The sequence below is a fragment of the Eublepharis macularius genome, chromosome 8, assembly GCF_028583425.1.
Source record: "Eublepharis macularius isolate TG4126 chromosome 8, MPM_Emac_v1.0, whole genome shotgun sequence".
Taxonomy (NCBI): domain Eukaryota; kingdom Metazoa; phylum Chordata; class Lepidosauria; order Squamata; family Eublepharidae; genus Eublepharis; species Eublepharis macularius.
In genome coordinates, this window is record NC_072797.1 from 116,951,495 (window position 1) to 116,977,953 (window position 26,459).

General features: G+C 41.2%; 2 protein-coding genes across 4 annotated transcripts in view; one reads left to right on the top strand and one right to left on the bottom strand.

Moving 5' to 3' along the window:
* Nucleotides 1-897: 897 nt before the first annotated feature.
* On the bottom strand, nt 898-25,967 carry PLAA (phospholipase A2 activating protein). Of its 2 annotated transcripts, XM_054987348.1 has the most exons (14): nt 25,753-25,967; nt 22,776-22,969; nt 16,811-16,911; nt 16,566-16,686; nt 15,000-15,167; nt 13,893-14,028; nt 12,486-12,655; nt 10,065-10,222; nt 9,009-9,228; nt 8,652-8,720; nt 7,039-7,110; nt 5,238-5,333; nt 3,127-3,291; nt 898-1,604 (listed from the first exon to the last, which is right to left on the bottom strand). In XM_054987348.1, the coding sequence occupies exons 1-14, from the start codon at nt 25,899-25,901 to the stop codon at nt 1,039-1,041; spliced, it is 2,385 nt and encodes a 794-aa protein (XP_054843323.1). In that variant the 5' UTR covers nt 25,902-25,967; the 3' UTR covers nt 898-1,038. The 2 variants fall into 2 exon arrangements, with proteins under 2 accessions (XP_054843323.1, XP_054843324.1); XM_054987349.1 differs by lacking the exons at nt 22,776-22,969; nt 25,753-25,967 and adding an exon at nt 20,220-20,350.
* Nucleotides 25,968-26,142: 175 nt separating this feature from the next.
* The window catches only part of IFT74 (intraflagellar transport 74), a 97,027-nt gene continuing 96,710 nt past the window's right edge, over nt 26,143-26,459 (top strand). Inside the window, exon 1 of one of the 2 annotated variants that reach the window (XM_054986815.1) lies at nt 26,143-26,427. The gene's annotated coding sequence lies outside the window, so the exon portion shown is untranslated. The remainder of the gene's footprint in view (nt 26,428-26,459) is intronic. The other variant, XM_054986814.1, reaches the window with a different exon arrangement.

The window sequence follows — 26,459 nt, forward strand, 5'->3', positions numbered from 1 at the left end:
CTATCTGTACACATTTGGTCAAGGGAAGTGCATATTGAGAATTAAAGCTGGAGTATGCATAAAATGGTATTTCTGAGAAACTTTAGCCTAGCACACAGGAATTTGGTTCATCACCAAATTCACAAAAAACTAGATATTTGGGAACTGAATGTACTATTCACATTGAGTATTGCAGTTATTTTTCTAAATGGACAAGAACAAAGAATAAGTACATGAGCTGCATGTTTCTGATAAGGAACTAGGAATAACGCTGACATTTTGGTAGAAAGGATTAGATTTTAGAATGTACACCTCATCAATATGAATGAGGCAGCTCACACTTTGCAGCATTATTACAGCAATCTGGCTAGCTGCAGATAACCTTCCCACTGCGAAATGGTGTAATGTTATCACTGAGTCCCGAGAGAGAGAACCATATGTATTCTGAAGGAACATTTTACAGAAAGAATCAAAAAAAAGGGAAAGCCCATAGCTCACCTGAAAATTCACCCCACATATTTCCCAGCATGCTTAACGTTACCCTATTTTTTTTTACATAATCTGATCATATCAAGGAGGTGAATTGGCACACCTCTAAATTGTTATAAAACTAAAAAACCCTGCTGAGGCAGTTTCCACAAGTACATGAAAAATCAGGATTACCTTAGGCACAATGGTTCATAATAATAAAAACAGGGGCGACAGGAATAGTCTTAAATGTTTTAGATCAAAATACTAGAATATAGTTAGCTGTATTTTAAAATCAAGTCATTCTGACATTATTATACTGCATTTTACCGAATCAAAATTGCCTTGTTGATTTCTGCATTGATACTAAATTCCAAGACCCATTTAGTTCCAGCACCAAGTGCGCCGCATATTGTCTTTCACTGTCGCAGCAAAAAAATGATTTAAAGATCAGTGCAAAAAAATGTTTTATTTAGATAATTTTATGCAATGACCAAATAATTAATCCACAGTACTTTGTCAATTCTTGTAAAATACAAAAAAGTTCATTTTCTTCAGCAGAGTCCTAGACTCCCAAGTGCTTTAAAAAACTTAGAGCAAATTAAGGACAAACCGACAGCATTCGTTGACTTTAGCTGGTTCTGCTACGGAGGAATATTTTTTTATTTGAGAATCAACCCCTAGAGACTTGGCTAACTGTACAGCATTTGAATCACCACTGATTAGTGTCCCGAGAGCCACAAGCAGTCTAAAAACAGCTTCAAGGTCTTGTACAACTTCCATGACTGTGCTGATTACTGACAAGCACTGAGCTTTCCCCTCAATGTTATTAATTTTATGTAAACAAACGGCATAGTTCAGAGCCAAGGTGGCCAGTGCAATGTGAATGTTCTTATTGCGGCTCAGTTTCAGTTCTATGGCTTGTGACATGATCAGATCCCCCTGTGACATCATGAGCTTTTGGCCAACTGGGTGGACAAAACAATTGCAGAGAGTTCTTAGGGCCAGCATCTGGTTAGCTTGCTTCCCTCCAAGGTTCAGAAATTTGATGAGGTGACTGCTGAACTGAATGCCATCCTTTTCACTGCAGAAGCTTTCGCTGACGCTGGGATTCTTGATTGCTAATCGAAGAATATCTAGTGCTGGGAAGACAATGTCTAAAAACAGAAATGCAGCAGGTTATATTATCTTTTGAAATTCTTTTGACTGGTTCAAGCAGATTTTCAGCCGCTGTGCTAAAGGTACATCTGGCCTGAATTGTTATGCCACCATACATTACAACTAGGATAAAAACACAATGATTGCCTGGATACTTAAATTTGATACTTAAGTAACTTGGATAACACTGAGAAGCTAAGATGCACATAAAAATGGCAAGCTGTAAACAAAATACCGGTTTTTAGAGAATTTGATTGGTGAATCTTCCTTAGCCCTACTGCAAAAGGCAAAGCATCCTTTAGACTGCTGGCAACTGCTAATATGAGAAAAAGAGTTTCAGGTTTAAGTGTACAGTTTTCCAAGTTGATCTAGGCCTTCAGGCATGTTACAAGAGCTCATGGCAGTATATAGAGGAAGTTATTCAGCTTTTCCAGATGTTTAATTGTAGTGCATGCACTGTGAGGTGCACTGTGTAAGAGCAGACAGGAATAAGGATGAAAAGAGCACTGTTGCCTGCCTTCCTAACGCAGTGCATGCTCTTAAGCCATAACCAGGGACAAGGCCTTCCATGCCTCTCTACCCCATCCAGCACGCTCTTGCACTAGAATGGATTGTGCCTCTAGTATTTAAAGCTTCTTTTCCACATGTAAGAAAGGGATTCATAGAGAAAGAAGACGCTAAGAAAGAAAGGGAAAGAAAGGATGGAGGTGGGGAGAGAAAAACAAGAGTTTCATCAAGAGAAACGAAGACAGAACAAAACTTTCAAGGAATGCCACCTAAAATGGTCACTAGGATCACCTAAGCAACTCTGTGTAAGCATGGATATAATTTTGATGTGTTCTCAGGAGGTTATTTTTAAAAGGAACACTCATGTAGTTCACCTCATTTTTAACTGGCTCAAGCTCTGGAACAAAAAGCATACTATTTCACAGCTTTTGAATGTTTGAAGCAGGGCTTTTTTCTGGGAAAAGAGGTGGTGGAACTCAGGACCGCACAATGACGTCACTGTAGGTCAGCTGGAACAAGGAGGGTAGTTTTTTTAAAGTTTAAATTGCCCTCAGTGAAAATGGTCACATGGCTGGTGCCTCTGCCCCCTGATCTCCAGACAGAGGGGAGTTTAGATTGCCCTCAACTCCCCTCTGTCTGGAGATCAGGGGGCGGGGCCACCAGCCATGTGACCATTTTCAAAAGGCGCCGGAACTCCGTTCCACCGCATTCCTGCTGGAAAAAAGCCCTGTTCCTCCCATATATGAATTTCTGTCATTCGTGTCCCATGGGAAAAAGGAAAGAACAATGCAGAGATGTACTGTGCTCTTTGGTAAACCCGATAAGCCTGGGGCCCACGACAACAGAAATTTTGCTAGTAGCAACTTGAGTTGTTTTGTATGAGTGGTATAAATATTCCTTTTACTTAGCAAATCCTATTAGAAAATTTGTGAGATTAAAAAAAAAACTTCTTAAAAGAGTATGAATTAATTTGCTCTCCAAATCAGCCATATGTTGACAAAAACAATTTCATACCTGCTGGCCAGCTAATTGCTTTCAACAAAGCTTGAAGTTGCTGTGCTGATGGTGTTTCCATAGATGTATTGCATGCTATAGACAGCAACTTTTCTAGAAGATCTAAGTCATCTTCGGTTAACTGTTGCTCTTCAGGGGCATTTCCATTAAGTTCCCTCAGTTTACCTGCGTGATTACAAACATGAGTTACAGTTTTAAGTTTTTAATGCCTTCAACCCATACACTTATTTTATGAAAATAACAGCATTCTGAAAATGCTGTCTTCGTACTGTTGATTAGAGAGGGGCACGAACCTAAATATGAACCAAAAAACCGCACGAACCAGGCCAGTTCATGGATCGTGACCCAGTAGATTCCCCCCCCACCAGCTGATAGTTTAAAGGGACCTTCCCCTTGCAAGTAGCAGGAAAGGGCCCTTTAAACGATTAAATGCCCCTTTCTCTGCTGCTAAGCAGCCGGAAAGGGGCATTTAAACCCCACGAACCACAAACTGGTTCGTGAACTTGCACCAGTTTGTGGGAGTTCATGGTTCGTGAAAACCCACGAACCACAAACCCCATGGTTCATGGTTTTTTTGGTTTGTTCCCATGTCTACTGTTGATTCACTGAAACGATGTGGTGGTGCGTGTGTCTATAGTGCCATCAAGTCACCAGCAACTTATGGAAACAGCACAGGGTTTTAGGCAAGAAATGTTCATAGGTTGTCTGTCTGCCATTGCCTTTTGTGTAGTGGCCGTGGACTTCCTTTGTGGTCTCCCATTCAAGTACTAACCAGAGCCAACCTGGCTGAGCTTCAAAGATCTGACAAAATTAGGCTAGTCCTGGCTATCCAGGTCCAGGCCGCTGATTTACTGATGTAATCTCAAAAACAATTTAAGATCACATGCGTAAACAGTTTGTTCTGTAGCATTTTGCATGCTCTGCACTTGAAATACTCTTTTTGGCCATTTTTAAAAGCTTTGTTTCCATCCTGATGCTACAAATGTATGCTTATCTATATAAAGTCTGGGTTCTAGTTCAGAGACTTGTATGGTAGAGTAACAGGTGGTCTACCATACACTTAAATGATGCATGCAATGTAGGGAAAAGATTGAATAAATTGAACCACTGCATGTATAGGTCACCAAAGAGAACACCTGTATTACTTTAGATGCACAGTGGAGAGGTCAATGCATGTCAGATTGCTGACCAAGTGAAGTGTCTGAATAGGACCAAGGTTACAATACCACCTTAGGTTATTTCAGAAGTATATTCTGATATCCTCTCTCTGAGCAAAGGACATTTATCTGGTAAGACAAACAATACTGAAACTAACCTTAATGTTTAAAGCCTTATGAGCAGAAATGGTTTGTATTGTATTTGTACACAAAAATCTACTTGCCAAAACACAGATCCATTATGACATTGTTGCTCATTGTTTGCACCCTTTGTACTGAAAGCAAGCAGCACTTTAATGCTCCTCCTCTAAGCCCTGTTCACAAGATAGTGAACATATGTACAGTCTCTGTACAGTGTACACCTGATTTTTGTAATTCGTGTGTTGAGTAATTTCCTATTACATTTAATACACGTACAGCAGAACGTGTGGTTCAGACCCCACATTTATCCATGTAACAGTACTTATTGTAACATGAATGCATGTTGGCTGTTTCTAACAAAACCGATGTACACATACACAAGCAAGATGCACATCTGTTCACCGTTAACATGTGAACAGGGCTACAGTGAACCTGCTATCTGGAGAGAACTATGGCTGACAGCTTACCAGTGGGGCAAAAAGCAAGGACATTCAATATGCATAGCATTATTCAAGACCTAATGGAGCGGGTAGCAAAACATTCACTTGCCTTCTCCTGTTGGGAAAACCTCTGCTAGAAGAACAAGCGATTGGAGGGGGGAACCGACTAACCTGCAGTATTTATACTTTGCTTTATTGGTGGTTACTTTATGGTATTTAAACCATAAACCCTTCCAGTGTAGTGTATTCTCAGACACGTAACCAGGCTGAAAGTGATGGGAAATTGAGGTGTACGTCTTACTGAATCAACATGTTTGAAAGACAACTGCTTCTTTAAAGTGTCTTTCCATAAATCAAATATAAAAATACTTACCCAATATTTGCGTTGGGTTGGCCTGATCAAAAGTAACAGCTTCCTTCTTTGGAAAATACATATTTTCAGCTTTATCCGCTTTGTAGGCACTAGTCCCTAAAAGGAGGAGGGGAGAGGAGGGAGAGTTAATGGTGTTTTCCACACAGTCACTTTACAGCATTTCAGAATCTATTCTGCTTCCCATGTTCTCCAGAGTTCCGCACGTGGCAAGGGAGTCATGGGAAGCAAAACAGTTTCTGTCTGCCTTTTCCCTGTTTTTCCCCCTGTGCATATTCCGTGATTTTTTTAAGCTGCTACCTAGTCACTGGTGGTACGTGCTATGTCCGTGCAGAATCAAAAACTCCCATTCTGCTTCTCATGCCTCCTTCTTTTCTTTCCCCCAGGAGCTGATTGGTCTGTCTGCTGGTAACCACTCTCATCCTCCTCAGCTCTCTGAACTCCTTTTCTGCCGTTTTTATCAGTAAAGCGAGGTAAAAATCATAAGGCTGCTTCTCCATTTGCTTCCTTCCCTCTGGGGTATGCGCACACACTTTTTTTTTTCCAAATCCAGGAACAAGTGCTAATGTTGCTGCTTATTCCCTCCTAGCTTTAAAAACCAGGAAATGGTTAAATGGTTGCTTTTCCCTTCCTCCCTCAGGAGTATGAGCGCACACTCATTTATTTTTTTTCAAAGCCAGGAATACGCTGTAATGTTGCTGCTCATTCCTCCTGGGTGCCCCCTCCCTCCCCCTCTCCCAGGCTTCTCCTAATGCCAAAGAGGAAAAAAACCCAAGCGTTTTGCATAGCCATTTGTGAAACAAAGCAGAGAAACTGCCTGGAAGTAATGAAGCAGCAGCATTTTAACCCTTTCCTGACTTGGCTTTAAAAGAAAAATAAATGAAAGTGGAACAGGCATGAAAAGTACATGTTTTCCCCTAGAACTCCACCACCAATTGCCTCTCCAGTGGGCACGGGATAGCCCAATCAGCAAATCAGCGTGCGGGGGGGGGGGGATGGGTTCCAACATTGAAACTTTACAACACATGCAAAAAATATATATATTTTTAAAAAAACGATGTCAGTTACAGCCCCTGCAAACTGCAGCTCCAAACAGACATATCTCAACTTATCAGCAGATACCAAATCGCCTTGGGGTCATGCAGTGCAGAATGATGGGACCCCAAGCCGTTTCAGCGCGGATTGGTGTGAATGCTCAGCATCACTGGCTTAAAGTGTGCCATGCAGAATCAGCCAATGTTTAGTGAATTACTAGAGAAGCAGTTTTGTACCCATTAACTAAAAGATTACCACAAAAAATGTAACGAATTAAAGGACATGCAAAACTGATAAATGATAAATTTCATCATGCTGCTCTAAAAGTCACAAATCTTCCTGATATGCAAAAGCTGTGAGGAGTGGTCTGTTTGTCTGAGAAGGGAGAAGTATCTTGAAGAAGGGAATCAAACAAAAACTAAAACAAGAGCAAACAATTCTTTAGAACTGAAAATGACCCCCGCCCATCCCACATCATCTCTCTCACACAAACAATTTGTGTTACAGAGGCAGAATAAATGTTCATCTGAAAGATGACTAGGAGTTATCGCCACAATATGCTATCCCTTTTCCAGGGTTCACTTCTTACTAAACCCGTAACAGAAACATAAAAAAGAGGTTTTATACAAGCTGAGTTTATCCAGCTTCTCCACTTTCTTGAAGAGAAGGTCCTGCTAAAGTTACTGCTACCTTAAATATTTGTTCCAGACCAGTACACAAGTGGTCAGCCTCATGACTGAAACACAGAACTTGGACACAGTTTACCAACCTGTAAATGGATCAGCTCCACTTAGAGCAGCTGCAGTGTCAGATGCTGAACCTGGAACATAGCGACCAGTACCTACACAAAAACACTAAAAATTATTACTTAACACAGGCATTTCCTACATAAATGATGATCACGTTTATGTAGATTTTTCACAGGATAAATCTTTTTAAACACATACACACTGATAGGCAAACATAAATATATCCTAAAAGCAAGTTCACTCCCTACACACACGTGCGCATGCTCTCTCTCTCTCTCTCTCTCTCTCTCACACACACACACACACACACAAAACACGAACACTCTGAACTTACAGCTTGATTTATTCACGTTTATTCAGGCAGAAGTTCCACTAAGTCCAATGAAACCTTTTCATTGTTTCTGAACTGTACACCCATCTTCATCACCCCAAGGAATCTTAGTCCCAAGTATGTATAGGATTGCAACTATAGTTTCCTGGATTTATTTGATGTCTGAAGTAAAGCTGTGCATCTCTGCAAGACGCATTTTCCAATACACTGAAAGAAAATTTACTAAATAGTGCAACATATAGGGTACATTGTAGGACTCTGAGCAGCTCACACTACCAGTTGATGTAAAGTTGATAGGAGAAGTGTCCCAGAAGTCAGCCTTCCAATCCTACCACAACCACCATATAGCTGTTTTTGCTGGACCCTATCCTGTCCCTGTCTGGTGTGGGGAGGGGTTTTCTACTGTAAATATACTCCAACAAAAATAAACGGATGACTTCTCATAAGAAAGCCAAAAGGTGTTAAGTCCTGGTGTATACTGGTGAAAACACAGAATTCAGACCAGCAGAAATTTTATGGTATAGTCAAAACAGAAATCAAGCCACAGATATGTCCTAATTCTAACCACAGAGGATCTGTAAAATGCAAAACTTGTGTACCCACAGAAGAAAACTATATATGGGAGGTTGCAAATGGTTTTATATGTACTGGTCGCAGATTGTAACAATAAACTTGAACTATATGGGAAGCAAGAATCCAGTTCTATAGTTATTGACTAATAAGTCGTTAGCAAGGGGATAAACCACAACAGTAACAAATAGGAGAAAAGAACACAGCCTTCTCCTGAAACCTCCCCACAGCAAGCCAACTGGAAAAGTTTTGTTACACTGATAACAAAAGGCAACTGGTCTGATACAGGTAGGAGACAGATAATAAAACAAAAATCTGGCAAATAATGAACCTGATGGTATAATGTAACTGCTCATTCCTGCAGCTAGAAGTGAGTGCATAAACTCTGGTAAACAGGAATTCTGTAATGTAATTTACTGTTTAAGATACGGTCAATGGTGTCAATTAATTCAACATCTATATGGCACTGCATTATAATCTGGATATTTTGAGACTGTAGGCATATAAACTTTGCAGCTGAAGCTGTTTTAAGCCATTGTTGTCCAACCGTTTAGTGAAGCTGTTATCTTATCCACAAAATGGAGACCTGTAAGGGTTTGTGCTTTTTTAAGTTTATCCCTTGAGATTCCAAAAGGATGATGAACAGAATATATGCATGGCATGAGGCAGAAAACTTCAAAAAAGGAATTAAAACAACGCCCACTCTACCATCAGCACAGAGGTTAGTGTTACCTGTAAATGGATCTGCTGCAGGTCCTGCATCGGATCCTGAAGAAGTACCTGGAACATAGCGGCCACCACCTATGAAAAAGCAAACCCAACAGCAAAACATGCTTGTTATTCAGTACGTACTATTAAAACACGGTATTTATCCCATCACATTGAAGCAGAGTCTTCAAAAAAATCTTCACATACCTACAAGCACAGTTCTTTGTAATATGAAAAGGCAAATTCATGCTTCACAGCATAGTTGGGAGCATCAATCATCATACATTATTATGCAATTTGAAACAGATTAACTGCCTTATCAACCACTTGTATGTTAGAAGCAAGGAGGCAAATTAATAGCAGCCTAGTGCTTTCCTTTACCTGTGAAAGGATCTGAAAACTCAGGGTTCACATTCTCCAGTGCTTTCCCTTTGGCGTTGTCTATTATGAATTTGGCCACTTGATCCAGGAACATGGGATTTAAATCATTCTTCTGCAGGAAATTGTATGCAGTCAGCCATGGATCTTCGCTGACGTTGTATGGCAACTTGTAGGACGGCCCACTTTCATTCACATCAATAGTGAAAACGAAATCATATTCCTTTAGATGGAAAAAGTCAAATGAAAGGAAAAATCTACATGGCATACATTAAGAATTGGATGATTCACAAAATGATTTACACCATTTTATGTATGTTTTAGATGTTTTAAAGTACATATTTTAGCTTTTAGAGAATGTAGAGGTCTGCCGCATAAAACTATAAAATAAGCATTTTGATTAATAAAGAACAAGGATGCGATTGCTTAAATAGGTAGCCCTGCAGCGAACTAGGGAGACCGTTTTTTAGAAACTTGTGGAAGGAGAAGGAGAATCAGTAAAGGAATGCTAGAAACCCCTCATGTATATCTACTGGCTATGGTTGAAGAAGACAGAGTTATGAGTACCTAACAAACTCTGTTAACCATTCATGAGTGAAGACATGGTTCTTCATGAGTGAAGATATGGTTAATCTAGATGGCTAAGAGGTCTGTCTATTAACTTCTGAATCTATCCACTTGTTCATGTTGCTGGAACAGATTTTTATAGAGAGATACTCTTGTGTGTCTTACTTCATAAACTGTTCCTTTTTTAAAAAAAAGTTGGTTAATAGTACCTTGGTAACTCTCAGGCCGATTGTGCAGCAAGTACTTTGTCCTGAATCTAGGATTTAACAATAAGCCTCAGTAAAACCAATACTGCATACTCAAAGGTGCAGCTTAAAGAAAAAAAATTCCTCACATAGTGGTGGTGGAAAAGCAGAGGTAGGTGGTAGGGTATGGTTCAGAATCCACTACCTAAACAAAACAGGCAGCGGCAAAGTAAAACTGCTGGTGACACATTTGACCACAGATGGAAAGCTAAGTTTTTCAAGAAATTAGGAGTCAGGGAGTATTTACCTTTCCCTCAAACAAAACTTTCCCAGACGTTTGCTGTGTGGCTCCAGAAGAGCCAACGACATCCCCTATTTTCATCCACTTGTCTTCACTCATGCACCACTGATAAGCTTCAACTTTCTCACCAATTTTAATAAGTCTTGTCTGTCCATCCCTTGTACCTTGAAGCACAAACACAAGGAAAATTAAAGCACAGACCTGAATACAATAAAAAGTTTAATTACCAATATGTATTTTTCTTCTTCTCAAAAACAAACCAATAGATTCAAATTTTTTGTGGGAGGAGAAGTTAAAAGGTACAAAAAGTTTAGATAGAACCTTTCTGACTTTAACAAAACAGTGCTGTCTCTAATTCAACGATACACAAACATGGCTGCTGATATAGACAGGACTTTCAGGAAAACAGCATTAGCACCAATGTTATAAGAGGCCACTGGGGGCATGGGAGGAACTGTGCATACAGCATTTGCTGGTGCTTGAGTCCTCATCCTCTTGGGAGGGACAGACCCAATTACTCCAAAGACAAGTGGGAAAATCTATGCATGTGCTGTGATAACACTGATTGCCACTTTCCTAGTGCCCTGGAAGCACAGCCATACCTAGAGCGATTATCACAGTTATCTCACTATTAAATGACTGACAGCATCCTGGTAAGCTATGGAATAAGCATGCTAAGAACCGTTTTTACACCCCCAAGATGGTGGGACTAAAGGCAAGGTCTAGTGCCGAGGCAGGAGCTGATAGTAGAGATTCGGGAGGAGTGAAGATTTAATGGAGGTTGACATGGCTTGAGCAAGGGGTAGAGAGAATGCTACTGGGAGGGGGGCACAATCTCTGATCAAAGGGATGCTGGAGGTTCTTGATTATTTTGTCTATCCACTCTGCCTTCACTACTCATCTACCTGCTTGGCCCAACAGATTCCTTCCTGTTCATTCTTTCACTCTGTCCCCTTCCCCCTCACTCGACTGTCTTTTACCTTAGTCTTTGTCTTATTAATCGCCCTTCCCTGCTTTCTATACATTCTCCTCTCTTCCCAGTTTGGTGGTGGTTAAGAGCGGCAGGACTCTAATCTGGAGAATCAGGTTAATTCCCCACTCCTTCACTTAAAGCCAGCTGGGTGACCTTGGGTCAGTCACAGCTTCTCAGAGCTCTCTCAGCTCTCTCAGCCCCACCCACCTCACAGGGTGATTGTCATGAGGATAATAACGTACTTTGTAAATTGCGGCGTTGTCTGGAAGGGCAGTATATAAATCAAATGTTATGTTATTTTACCTGCTTCACCTCTTTCGTTCTCTTCTGTCCTGCTTTCCCCCAGCCTCTCCTACCTCCTTTTCCTCCGTCTTTTCCTCCACCTCTCTTCCCCCATCCAGTTCATTTTACTTCTACTCCTCTTACACTCACTGATTTCACTAATTTCTAGCCCTGCTCTTTAATCCAGCTTCTCAACCTCTCCATTACTTCCTGACAGTATCAACCCAGAGGCTCTCATCCCCTGTCCCTGACAGCTTTTCTAGCCACTCAGGACCCCTAGGAGTCTCTAAGAGCTCTGATCATTTGTTTGAAGAACCCCGGCTGATGTGCCTAGGGCTGCAGGAGACATGCTCAGAAAACTAACTGAAGAACAACAAATTCTGTGGGAAATTATGTTTTATCACCATGATTCTGTGTTCGGGACAGAAACTGTTAGCCCACCATGTCTGTGCTTTTTAACATACAACACTAGTTATACGTTATAACACTAGCTTCCTGAACTAGTATCACAGAATTGCCCAGATCTCAATGAACCCACTTATCAGACTTCGAGGATGGGAGCCTCTTTATGTGGCCCTATGTACCCTAGCTGGAACAGGATGTTTATTTGCAAAAGGCCATCCACTTGTTTCAATAATTTTCACCTGTTGCACCAGGGTACGGTAGATTAGATGCAGGCCCTAACTAAACATAGTTAAAAATTAATATTTCTGCAGGTTTTGAATTGGAACAGATCCTCACAACCGCAAGCAAAAATTTCCATCATGGATAAAATCTCCTTGTCTCCCAATCTTCTGCAGGTTTCTGTACAACTCCAAAAGCTGTTCCTAAAGCTCAGGCAACCCTCGGGAACAGAGCAGGATGTATTACGGGAAGCTGTTTCTCTAATGGAAAAATCCATGGAAAACATGGACTCCCTTGTATGAGCAAAAGTACTCAAGCAAAAGCACCTTTAGATCCAACTCAATGACTTCATTTGGAATGTTCTTTACATCTAGTTTTCATACATTCCATTACCATTAGAGTCTGGACTGCAAATTTGTCTACAAGAGACAGAAAAAGGTAATTTAGGCAATTAAAATGTTTGAGCATGCATATTAGACAGCCTCTACTTTTGTTCTGATCCCATCCCTGCAATCTAAAATCAGTATAGTAGAAACTGAGAATTATACCTGGTTCATTCAAATGCTCAGTACCAGGAAGATCATCAGCATTAATGTCCCCTAGATCACCGGTTTTAGATTCAATTGTTGTTTGAGAAAGTTCATTTTCAAAAGCCTGAATCTCCTCCAGACTTGCTGTGCGCTCCAAAGATTCTGTAAACACTCTGATAATGCCATCACTGAAGGAAGAAAGATAAAAATATTTGTTAGTCCAGGAAAAGTCCTGTGCAGGATACTGAATCTTAAAAACAGAGCTACAGCTTAATTTCCGTTTTTAAGCACTGGCATTTTCCCTATGTAAGTGAGGGCAGAGCAAATATCAAAGACACCATGACAGGTCTGACTTCAGAATAATCAGCGAAACATAACAAGTCTAGGCCACTTCAGTCTTCTGTAGTCTACCTTTTTTAAAATACAAGAATATATTCAAATTTGCAAAGCAGGAACGGAGTTAGATCCCACAAAAGATTTTTGCACATGCAACAGTCTTTGAACAAGAAGAAGCACTAAAATTAGAGCTCACTGTCTGTACCGAATGCAAGGGACTGTATCCCTACTATCTTTTCTGCATGCACATTTTCAATACATTTTCAGTAACAAATTAAGATAAAATCATGTGAACCAGCAGTTGTACATGCCAGTACTCCACATGCACATTGATATTTCAATAAAAATTACACTGAATTGCTATGTGTTGGGACAGACCTTGAATTACTGCTTACGCAAGAGAAACTGCAAAGTACATTCTCCTTTCTGCTCACACATCACTGTATCCAAGCGTTCACTCAAAAATTGCCAATCTGTGTTAAGAGATCCCAAGTTTGTGGTTTTCTCTTGCTGGATGATATCAAAACCCTTCTCATTTTCTCACCCACACCAGTCAGAATGGCCACCCACTACTGGCCAACTCCTCATAAATATACTAATTTTAACATGGAAGTTCATCTTGTACTCTTAAGCTAATAGCTATTCATAAACTTGTCCTTGAGAATATGTTCCATTCCTCAAGAGTCTCTCCAGTTTACAGCTTAGATCTAGACTAGACATTTTCACATGTAAAACCATTTCCGTACACAGAGTGTGATCCTCCCACCTCCCCTGCCAAGGTAGCCCAAAGTGCCCTGAAAAATCCTGTTCTTAGGGAAGAGAGGACTCCTTATCACTAAAATGAAAACGAGAATGGGGGCAAAGTCAGCTGCCCACTAAAGCTCATAGATGCTACCTATGCTAAGCAAAAAAACCATAAGATTTCATCCAGTTACCTACTGGGGAGCTACAGTCTACCTTCTGCTAATTACTGAAATTGATCATGAAATTTTATACACAATGCCTGTCTTGACATAGTACAAACACCACCTCTGTTCAGTCTGCCTTGACGGTTTGCAATACCGCATAAGCAGACTGAGGTTTAGATACCTTGCTCCGACAACAATGTCTCCATTTTCTAACACACAGCAGCACCAAACCGACTGAGCTGGAAGTCTGATTGTCTGTGTGCATTCCCCTTGTCTCCAGATTCGGAGAGATCGGTCCTCACCAGTGGTGACAAATTCTAAAATGAGAAAACATGTAATTCTGTAAATAGATAGCCAAATTTTAAACTAGATAGTATCATATAAGTTTGGATATGCAGAACACATTAAATGCATATAACTTGAATGTCTCAAACTAGTACTAACATCTGACTTGTTCAATTACCGATTTTTCCTGATCACATTCAGATCAATAGCTTGAACATAAGTATTTACACTACCGTTTACAGAACCTGCAATACCTGCACCAGAAGGTAATCAAATACTACGCCAGAGCAGTATTTTATGTAATGGAAGATAAACTAGCAACGTCCACGTTGAAGTGCTTTTACTCATGCATGCAGGGGTTTTTTTTAAATCCAAGCTATTACTTTGAACTTGATCCAAAAAAACTAAGTACTAGGAAATCAGTGTCAATCAAGCTACTTGTTGCCTAGCTACAATAAATGGTTGTCATGAACATTAATTTGTGAGGTTGCAAGGAAACACAAAGAATTCTATTTTGTATGCAGAGGTCAAGAGTTTGTTTTTGGCAATCCTTTCAGCCCTCAAATCAGTGGTTTTTAAACTGTTTGTGAAACCCCATGAAAGCTTCCACACTTGGAAGATTACTTTTCCCTGTAAGAGAGCCAGGCCATCATTTCCCCACAACACACAGCTTCAAGTTAGTGTTGGGAATGTTCTCAATTCACAAAAGGTCCAAACAAGGACAAATAACTCTGGTCAGCCACAACCATATACTCAGAATGAACCTTTTAATATGACCCAGAATCCTCTGTTACACAGAAGTTCTGTGGAAGATAATAGATAGTGCATAGAAATGTATACAGACTACAAAGTACTACATTTGAACTACAACAGAAAAGTATATTCAAAATATGCGGCAACACAACTAGCTTATGGGATAGTTCTCTTCTCCCTTTCCTCGACAGCTTATACCTAAACTTTAATATCAACAGTCAAAAAAAGTATCTTAAGGCCACAACCTTACCATTACTGTTTGGGAAGACAGATATACAGTAAATATAATTTGTGTGCCCATAGTAAACTTCAAGACACTCGCCAGATATCTGCCACCTTCGAACACTGGCGTCATTTGCACAAGAAAGAAACTCCATCTCGCTTAGAATAGCCAAGCCTCTTACACAGTCTTCATGTCCTTTATGACAGAAAATTTCACAGATAAAAACAATAGTCTTATTGGTAGCTGTTCACATGAAATATTTGCTAAATGTGATCTTTTTTAAATCTCCGAGGCCACTTCAGACACTGGTTAGCAAGTGCAGCACCTGTTACCAATACAGTCTTACCTCTCCTAGTCAATGAAATACGCAGCCTTGAAACGACTGCTGCACAGGTGAGGAGATGGCTGCCTCTTCTAAGTATAAACATCACAAATATTCATATATTTGTAACTTCAGGCTCATAATCACTGCATATCTTAAGTGAGTTGAATGAAGACTCAATATTGTGGCTCACTTTCTGCCAATGTGTAGCCCCTGGATACATATGATGCTGGTGCTTCAGCGAGAGCACTAAAACCAACCATTAATTATTCTGTCTGTTCGCTGCTCTAACATAAGAGCTGGAAAAGTATTCTCAGCTGCCTCACAAGTACCCTGCTCTATTAATCTGTGGCACTTTAACGGACTACGTTCTCAAACCAAAAGCTGTATTATTAGGCCTGTCTGCCAATTCAACACACACTATTGCCTTGTTTACTGAACGTCTGAGCTGCAGGATCACACTGACTTACACTGTGTAATCCACCCTGTGTCTCAGTGAGAAAAGTGGACTATAAGTAAATACAACAAATTATAATTTAAACAATATTTCTAACTTGCATTATATAAATAATGTAAGTAAATAAATCTGCCTTTTAAACTGATTTGATTAAGGTTTGCATATCACCAATACAGACATTTCTGAACGACTGAAAGCATAGTAGGTAACTTAGAACTGAACAAAAGCCGGTTTTGTTGCAAGAATACCATTTTCTTACATAGATGTACAATGAAAATGCCAATGATCCTAACTCACAGCTTCACCAATTAAGGTTAGTCTTCACAGGCTGACTGACCAATGCTTTAACTAATCTGTCAATTGAATATATTAAAAAGTATGGTGTTGCTGAAAACAGGGTAAAAAAGGTTAGTCCCAAATGGATAAAGCATACCCATTCTAGCTAGAAAACTGAAACCTGATACTCAGGCAGCCCAAGATACCTGATTGCTAGAACATCTGGAAACAGAACATTTGTATATCTAATTGCCAAAATTTTGAATGGGGGAAGAGTGGGACTTCCCATAACAGTCAAGAATGTATCTACATTTGTAGAATGCAAACTTTTTTTAAAAAAATTGATGAACCTGTTATTGCTCCTTCTCTCCAAGTTCTTAGGACAGTGCAGGATACAAAATCCAACACAAGCAGAAAAAAACCCCATCGTTGCCTCATTTAGAAAAATCTGGAATACACTTCAGCCCCATGGTCTCTGAAGTTTACAGAATGGCAGTATAGGGATAAGTAGCATGAAAAAAACAATTTAAGTACCTACCAGCAAATGTTCTCTCACATCTACCTGCCTTCCAGAGTTTAATGGTTTTATCAGCTGAACCAGTCAACATTAATCCTTGCTCAGGTAATATCTTCACAGCCCAAACTGCTGCAGCGTGGCCCTGTAAAGACAAATGGCATTAAAGCTGCCAAGAGACCACCTGGTTGGGTTTTTTTGCTTTGTTTCTGAAGCAAAAAGAATTAGCTGTTGATAGTTATCTGTTGTCAAAGGTAGGGCTACTGTACCTGCAATGTCATCATACATTTGTCATTCAACCAGACTTTGGCTGCTGTATCCCATGAGCCACTAAGTAGGGTGCCAAATTTCCCAGATGAGAGGCTACAAACTAGAACAGAGGATTAAATCAGCACAGTCATATTTATCTTTTAATTCTGCCAAATCAGGAGATATTTTCCAATAGACCAAACTAAGAAACTGCAGTTAGCCCACTTTTGATAGATTTTCAAATCAGCACCCCCTAGCCTTTTTAACATCCCATCATGGGACATGTTTTTCGTGCCTTGATTTCCACTGTTACTTACATGCTTGAGACACTAAGAAGCAATCACATGTGACTGCAGACAGAGTCTTGTGTGATAAAAGATCTTCAACACAACAGTCCTGTGGGTCAATATTCAGATGTCTACAATTCTTCACTATAAACATTTCTCATGTCTTCCCTAGAGATGCAAGAGCCTGGGGGAGACAAGAGGGGGCTATTTCTGCACCCACCCTGTAAACAGTCAAACTCCTCCCCACCCAGAAAGGACAGCTAATGGATATGAAATATCATAAACCCCTTGCCATGAGTCCTAGGCACTGCCTGGCCCCAGGCAGAGCAGATGCCAGCCAGCCTAGAGACTAGAAAGTTATCAAGTCATGAGTCATAGGAGGGGTGACTGACTGGCAGCTGTCCGTGGCCTGGAGAGCAGCAGAAATAAGGAGGCTTCCTGAGGAAACGCCCTGCCTAATCTCATCAGCATCTTCCTTTATCTCCCCACTCCCACTTACCTAATCAACATTATTCAGCACACCTGATAGCCTTCCTAACCAGCACATCAGGTCATCAAGCAATATTTTTACCTCTAGTCCATCCCAGATAGCAAGCCTTTTGCAATGTATTGTCCTACCACCAGACAAATCATTAAGTTATTGGTTTGGGGAGCAAGATATTAGCAGTGCCCCAGGGAACATTTTGCCCTATAACTGGGTGTCCCAACAATGTCTCAGTGTGCATGTTGTGGATCCATACACCCACTCTCAAGTTCACTTAAGCTTTCTCCTTCTCCCTGTGAAACACTGGTCGTTTTGCTGCTGCTCCCATGGACCCTCCTTCAGGACTGATAATTATCACCCTATCCCGAATTACTCTCTCCCATTTTCCTTACTGTTTTCTTAACAATGTACACTGTGTGTTTTCTGTACACTTGCATTTTATTCCTTCGTTAATAAAGAAACCTTTCTGGTAGAACATCTGCCTGTTTATTTGAGAGTTCTCTAAGGGAACAATTCCAGTATACATAGGTGGAGATTCCTAGTTACCCCGTCTCGCTGCATCTCCTTTAATGCTAATTCCCCAACTAATTAAAGAGACCTCCTATTTGGGTAACAACCCCCTGACATTTTTTAAAGGAAAAAATAGATATTTGAGGAGACACTGGGAAAAACTGCAATTAAATATTCTTTTTTGGAAGGTCTTACTCGCAAAATGAGTAGCATTAAGATCTGCATTTAAAATAATATACAGATTTAGAGAACGATAATTCCTGTTTAGACATACATAACATATTTTCAAGGATGCTTTATTGTTTACATGTGACTACTTTTGTCCAAAATTAATATGCAGTAACAAATATGACAGCACAATACTGAGAATCTCAATATTTTCAATGTTACAAAGTTTAATTTGATATCCAATATTGCTGCAGCATTTATTTTGGATATATGTTCTTTCCAAACACCACACTTACTTCCATTTGTTTACTTTTAAAAAGTTGTATTTTCTATTTTCAATTTCGTCCTGCTTGGGTCTCTCTCAACAGCAATACCTAAGATACCTAACTTAGATAACTAAGACGATGAGAGAGGCAGTTATACCCCACTTCCTCCCCAATGGGGACCCAAAGCAGCTTATAACAATCTACTCTCCTCCATTTCACCCTCCTAATGACCACCCTGTGAGGTAGGTCAGACTCAGAGAGAAGGACCAGTCCAAGATCACCCAGCAAGTTTCTATGGCAGAGTAGCATTCAAAGCTAGGACTCCCAAGTATTAGTCTAACACTCTAATAACAACAACAACCACACTGTCTGTTTGTCTGTCTCTCTAGTACCAGGTACAGTTACAGTTTTGCTTGTAGAAAACTAAAGCATTTATACTTTTAAATTTCATAAATATACCAAACAGAAAAATCTTACATGCAAAGTTATAAATGATGTATTTTATGCTGCTAAAGCAGTAAAGTAAGGTGAGGTTTGGTTTGGTTTAAAAAAACCTGCAAATATCTCAGTTTTGCCTGAAGTTTTATCCCTACCTCACACACACAAAAAATCTTGTTTTTAAACATGGCTTAAAAATTTCCAGAACCTTTACATCTCTGTCCTTTCCTTACCTGTCCTTTAGGTGGCATCCTTCTACATCAGTTGCCAAACTATCAATTAGACAGATGTACTTCAAATTGTAATGACAGCCACATAGGATCGTAAACTGTATTTTGACGATTCTAAGTTACTGACTGCAAGCCAATAATAATTTACAACCCTCATCATGCAACATCTCACTACTCTCTGATACTCATGTTTTACAACTCAGCAATTGATACTCAGCACAAGTGTGATTTGCCCAAGTTCACCTAATGCACATCTGAACAGAGACTCGAGAATCTGGTGTTCCACCAACTAGCCAGTCAGCCACATCAGCTTTCTTCCTTTCAAACAATTACCACACTTGAATTCAGAGGGAGGAAAAGCAAGATAATCTCTGTACTTACAGCTGATGTGGCTGATTGGCCACTTTCTTCACCTTAAAGTAAAGGTAGTCCTGTGGAAGCACAGAGTCATTACTGACCCATGGGGGGATGTCGCATCACGACGTTTTCTTGGCAGACTTTTTGTTATGGGGTGGTTTGCCATTGCCTTCCCCAGTCATCTACACTTTATCCCCAGGAAACTGGGTACTCATTTTACCGACCTCGGAAGGATGGAAGGCTGAGTCAACCTTGGGCATAATTTATAAACCTCTATCATGTGTCCTCCCCCCCGCCCCAGTAGACATCTCTTTTCTAAACTGAAAACTCTTCAGCCTTTCCTCATAGAAAAAGTGTTCCAATTTTCTTTGTATTTTTTCCAGTTCTTTTAATATCCTTTTGGGATACAGCAACCTGAACTCCACACAGTACTGCAAATGGGGCTACATCATAGCATTATACAAGGGTATTACAAGATCGGCCATTTTATTTTCAATCCCTTTCCTAATAATTCCTATCATGGAGTTTGCCTTTTTCTACTGCCGCTGCACACTGAGTCAACATTTTCATTGAACCTTCCACAACAGCCTCAAGATCTCTTTCACTCCCAGCCTCAGCCAATTCAGATGCCAACAGCACATATTTAAAATGGGGTGGGGGGTGTCCAATACGCATTACCTTACACTTACCCACATTAAACTTAATTTGCCACATGGCTGCCCACTCACGCAAGTTAGGAAGCGCCTTCTGTAGCTCTTCACAATCCACCTTGGTTTTCACCGTTCTGAGTATTATGATTACTACACTCCTCTGCCCGAAATCCAAATCATTTATGAACAAACAGAGTATCACCAGTCCCGGTAACAATCCATGAGGGACCCTACTGCTTCCTTCCTTCCATGGCAAGAACTGTCCATATATTCCTACCTTCTGCTTGCTGCCATTTAACCCACTTTTAATCCACGAGAGGACCGGTCCTCTTATCCCATAATTGCTAAGCTTAATCAGAGGAGTCTCGTACCTTGTCAAAAGCCTTTTCAAAATTCAGGTATGTGACGTCTACTGAATCACCCTTATCCACATACTTGTTAACCTGCTCAAAGAACTCCAAGAGGTTGGTGAGGCAAGAGTTCCATTTACAGAAGACGTATGTTGATATATCCTCAGCAGACTTTGGTCCTAGATGTGCTTAATAACTCTCTGATAATAACAGCTTCTACTAGTTTACTTGGAACAGATGTTAGACTAACTGGCCTGTAATTTCCAGCATTCCCTCTGGACCCCCTTTTAAAAACTGGCCTGAGATTGCCCCATATTTTCCAGAGGAAAAAGAGATGCAAAGGATTCATTCAATTTATCTGCCATATCTTCATTTTCCTTAAGCAATCTTTTTATTCCTTTGTCACCCAAAGGCCCAACCACATTCCTAGCTGATTTCCTGCTCCTGATATATTTGAAGAAATGCTTATAGTTTGTCTTTGTTTGTAGCCATCTGTTCCTCAAATTCTCTTTTTGCTTGCCATATTGTCAACTTACATGTGTTTTACCATAACTTGTCCTTTCTGTTCATGTTGATCAAGGAAGTCTTTTACTTTTTAAAAGAAGTATTTTTTAATGACTTGCTTGACTTGAGCTGTTAAACATGCAGGCATCCTTTTAGACTTGTTGCTACCTATCCTGATTTGAAATGCATTCTATCTGGGCCACACTCAGCATAGTCTCAAACAGTTCCCAGGCCTCATTTTAGCAAAGCTTCCATTTTTGAAATCAAACCCCAGAGGTTTTGGACTCTGGGGGCAAAAATCTGTTCACATGAATGCTGAACTTAATCACAATGTGGTTACTGTTCCCTGGTGGCGCAACAACATTTACATCTTGCACCAAGACTTAATCCCTGCTCAGAACAATGTCCAGAGTTGCTACATCTCTAGGTGGTGCTGTAAGCAACTGCTCCAATGTACAGTCAATTATAATATCTAGAAAACTTGTTTCTATGGCATGACTTGAGCACATATTTGCCCAATAAATGTGACGGTAGTAGATGTCACCCAGTATTACAGCATTCTTCCCTTTAGACACCACCCTTATTTCTCTCTCCATCTCAAGGACTGTCCCTGGTTTTAGATCAGGGAGAGATGATCGTATACTACCTACAGCCCAGTATCTCCACCCAGTGATTTCATCCCCTAATACTTCTTCCCCTAATATTTTCTTGTTTACTAGACTCTATGCTGTCTTTGATATATAGAGCATTACGACTCCCAATAGATCCTTCCCTGTCCTGACTATAGAGTTTATATCCAGGGATAACACTGTCCCTTTGATTTTCCCTGTTCCACCAGGTTTCTGAAATGCACATTATATCTACACTGTCATTTCGCTCCAAGCACTCTAGCACCCTAATCTATGGGTGTGCGATCCAGCTAAATTTATCCTCCTAAACTTAAATTTATCCTTCAGGACCACACAACTGCATTTCCCAATGTTACTGAAGCCAATCTGCACAGTGACACTAGCTATCAGCCTATCTAAACAGTGCACAATGTCCACAGTCTTTTCCCCTGGCAGGCAAGTCATCAGGCAGTAAAACGTCTACCACAGACCTCACTTTCTATATTCCTAATGAATGAATCTCCCGCTGCCAAAAATCTACCCAGTCTCAGAGGGGTATCCCTGGTATGAGAGGATATCAGTTCATTGTGCACGGAAGGGGTCCCTTTTAAGAGATTATTTCCAATCTGCTCATCCTGACACTGTCCACCCTTGAGACCCTTACTCTCTCCATGACAGCAGGGGAGCTGTCTGCACAGGGGTGGGGTAGATCTAAGAGGTCCACATACCTCTCTGTCTCTCTCAGCTTCTCCAGGTCGACAATCCTAGCCTCAAGAGAAATAACATGTTCTCTAACAGCCAAGAACTCCATGCATCGAGTACCCACTCACAATTTCTGGCCCATGGATAGATAATCATACATGGGACACTCTTTGCAGAGAGTAACAAAGAATGTGGAATGGTGTAGTAATGACAGTGATGAACTAGGACTGAGGAGATATGAGTTCAAAACCCCTTCTGTCATGACGAGCACTGGGTGACAAGAGGGGTGTCATCCTCTCAGTCTTACCTTCACCATAGGGTAGTTATGAGAGTAAAAGGGAAGAAATAGGTAAACGTGTACTCAATAAATCCAACTCCAAAGGAGTATATATATCACATGCATACTACAACAAATACTTATTTTTGCTTACCTGTGTCTTTATGGCCCTTCAGAACGTAAAGTGGTGCAGAGCTATCCAAAGTGAAGATGCATATGTTGTTATCGTTGCCACCAGTGGCAATTAATCCACGGGGATAGATGTCACTTGGAGGAATCACACACACGCAAGAAACAAAATTGGAATGACCACGCATGCAGTGCATTTCAGAAAATCCTCTGTTGGGGCTAAACACAAAACAGAGTCCAATGATTTCATCTTCCTATAACAATCTTCCAATATTTTCATCTAGTCTTGAGATTTTAGGGCACAAATAATTCCTGATTTTATGGAACTGGAGAGAACAAGGTAACTTTACATCTTTCTTCCTGAAATATGAACTGGCTTAATATATCATTTTGTTTTCCTTTCTAAATGCATTGCCAGAGATCTCTCACCATAAAAAAACCATTAAATTTAACGATTTCATAAATCCTGTAAGTTACAAAGAGTTATCAGTGAAAAAATGACTAAAAAACAAAGTTAAGAGATGCTAGAGAAAATAAGTCTTGATATGACATCAAAGAAAAAGCGGAGTTGTGAGAGTGTTCCAGAATAACAAGAGCGTTGCAAAGCCAGAGCTGAGATCAGTCATCATCTGCCTGAACAATTTCCAATCCGTCTTCAACGATCTCAACAGACACAGGAAGAGGCAGTCCCCTGGACCTACACAGGTTAGCCCCAACACCTTGAACTGAGCTCAAAAACAGACTGGAAGCCATCATAATTCCCATGGTATATGAGTCCCAGTTAAAAACCAATGAGATATGCTCTTTGAACTGAGTCCCAGCTAAAAACCTCACTGTAGTATTTCGAACTAGATGAAGTTCCCAAACACTTTTGAAAGGCAGCCCCATATATCACAGATTGCAGTACTCTTAAAATGATATCGAAGCAGTGGCATTACAATAACTGTGGCATTACAATATTTTTCAAACAGCAACAGAACTGACATACTAACTAAATCCAGATGAGTTAGCCATGTTAGTCTGTGGTGGCAAAATAGAAAAGAGTACAGTAGCACCTTTAAGACTAACCAACTTTACTGTAGCATAAGCTTTCGAGAACTGTGCACGAACAGCATTATGAACAGAAAAAAACAATGAACAGCCCAATTCGCTGTTCTCGAACAAGTTGTTCGTGAGGCCCCATCCTAAACGAACACAAGCCTCCTTCGTTCATTGCCTTCCGCAGCTCTTTGGCAAGCCAGACAGTCTGCCACCTGCTGCAATCAATCCCCTTGGCAACCAGAGGCAGGGAGGGATTGAACTCTGTCTGAACTCCTTCTGGCTTGCCTTCTGGCTTTAACCCTTCAAAGTACTTCCAGCAGAGAGTCCAGTTTTTGCCACTGTGAAGAGAAAATGATAGCCAACGGGGAGACCCGTGGATCATGTCTTTCCCAGGGTGCAATCTCTTTGAAACTTGGGGGAGGGGGGCTTCAGAGGACTATGTTCCCTGCAAATTTGGTGGGTATTGGACATTGGGAAGGTCACTTTTGTAACCCCTCAAACTAGCTGCCAGCAGACACTGCTGTTTTTGCCAGGACAGGGGGGAATTCCCCCCGCCGCCGCCTGCCAGATGATAGTTTAAAGGGATCTTTAAAGGGCCAGGTAAGTGGGTTTGAGGGGAGGGGGGCTAAGTGGGGGGGTCGGGGGTGGTTCTGGCCCCCACGAACAACGAACATGTCCGGGAACAGTTCATGTTCATCCATGTTCATTGTTTGTGGATGGCACCGAACAAAGAATAGGGTGTTCGGGTTTTTTTCTTCATTTGTGCCCATGTCTACTCTTTACTGTTATACTAACTAAAGTTATTGAAAAACATTTCATGGATGTTTCTTGAGCATCCAAAGGTGAGATGCGAACACATCCCTTCTGCTGAGGACTACTGAGGCACTTCTTCCCTGTTCATCATACTCCTATCACCCTAATCCAATCCCATCACCCCCAATCGAGCCATCTCACAGAAGAGCACAGTCTTCAGTCTTTACACAGCTATATAAATATGGTAAGAGTTACTTGGAAGAAACAGTTCATTTGACAGTTCATAACAATGAACCAATTGGGACAGTTGAACATTTGACAGTTCATAACAATGAACATTTGACAGTTCACAACAATGAACCAATAGCCAAATGAATGGACCTCTTCCTACTGAAACCTCAATGTCTACACAATGTCTCCTTAAAAAGTAAGCAAACACAATTAAGATGTTTTCCACGTCTTGTGATAACAAATGCTTCTCAGAACACTGTTGGTTTCTGAAATGTGCATTTGATCTTGTTTCTAACTGAGAATTATTACTGTAGCTGCTCGCTTTGCTTGGTTCGTTCCCCACCACATCCAGACTCAACATGTTGAGCAACAGGGCAGCCCACACTTTATCTCTATGCTACTCTGACATACACCTACATTCAATCTACACCTAGAAAACAATCATACACTCATATGACCTTAACAAGACGTTTTCACACAAACAAGACTTTACCTCAGACTTATCAATCACGACTTGCCTCTAACAGGTAAGAATTACCTCTAGCAGGTAAGAATTACGTGTGGACAAGGCAGGTAAATTTTGCAACCTAGAAAGGTCACCGTTTCTTTTTGGCCACTGACACAACATCAAGAAAATTAAATCATCTAGTATTTGTTGTTGTTATTATTGTTAATGTAAGGAGTAGCCTGGGCAGAGGCTGAAAAAAAGCAGGTGTGGCTCTGACTTGTCCCTCGGATGGGAGACTACTGCAAGGCCCACGTAAGAGCAGGAGATTGAATAGGAATTTGTTGAATCTGGAAACACTTTTAAACGCCACGGGTAACGCCATCCCTTCAATGCAAGTTGTACGCTAGTACACAACGGAGTTGTAACATTGGCAGACTGGCTCTCCACACAGCCAGGCGCCCAGATCCCCCTGAGGCCAGCTGGCCATTCTCACCCACCTCATTCCTCTCCCTTTTAAGAGGCCACTGACCTGTCCGGAGCCCACAGCCGCGCCGTCCGATCTCGGGACACAGACACGAAAGCGCCCGTCGGGAAGAGGCAGCTGCTGAGCCCTCGCACGTCCAGCTCGTGCCCCACCACGGAGCAGCGGAGCCGGTAGCCGCTCCCTGCGCTCGCCATCCCCCCCTCCTTCCTTCCTTCTAACCCTGACACAGCAATGGAAACAGCGTCGCCCTCCTGCCTTCCTCTCCCTCCCTTGACCGGAATATCGTCATTCCCTCGGCGCCGGAAAATAGGCGGCCTCCAGAACGAGCCGGCGTTGGGAGACAACATTTCCCAGAATGCAAACAGCCAAGCAATCTCAGTGGGGACGCGAAGAGCCGTTATGGAATCTCGCGAGACGTGGGGGGGGGGGGAGACACGACTGGACGGAACGCAGATTGGCGTGGTTGCTATGAGACCGTGGCAAACGCGCCGAGGAGACCGTTAGGTTAAGTCGCTACCTCGTTTACGTGGCGCGCGCCAGGGAGAGGCAGGTAAACTGGACGTTAGAGCGGACCTGGCGCGCGCCCCTATGCTCAAATATGGGGGTGTCGTTCAATGAGGCGCGCCCGACCCTGCATTTTGTACATTCCTCAGGACGGAGAGTCCTGAGGTGATAATAGTGTGGATTGTGTATCTTGAGCCTGCAAACGGAGGAATCTCGGTGTGTATGTGTCGTTGTGAACGTGAACCGCG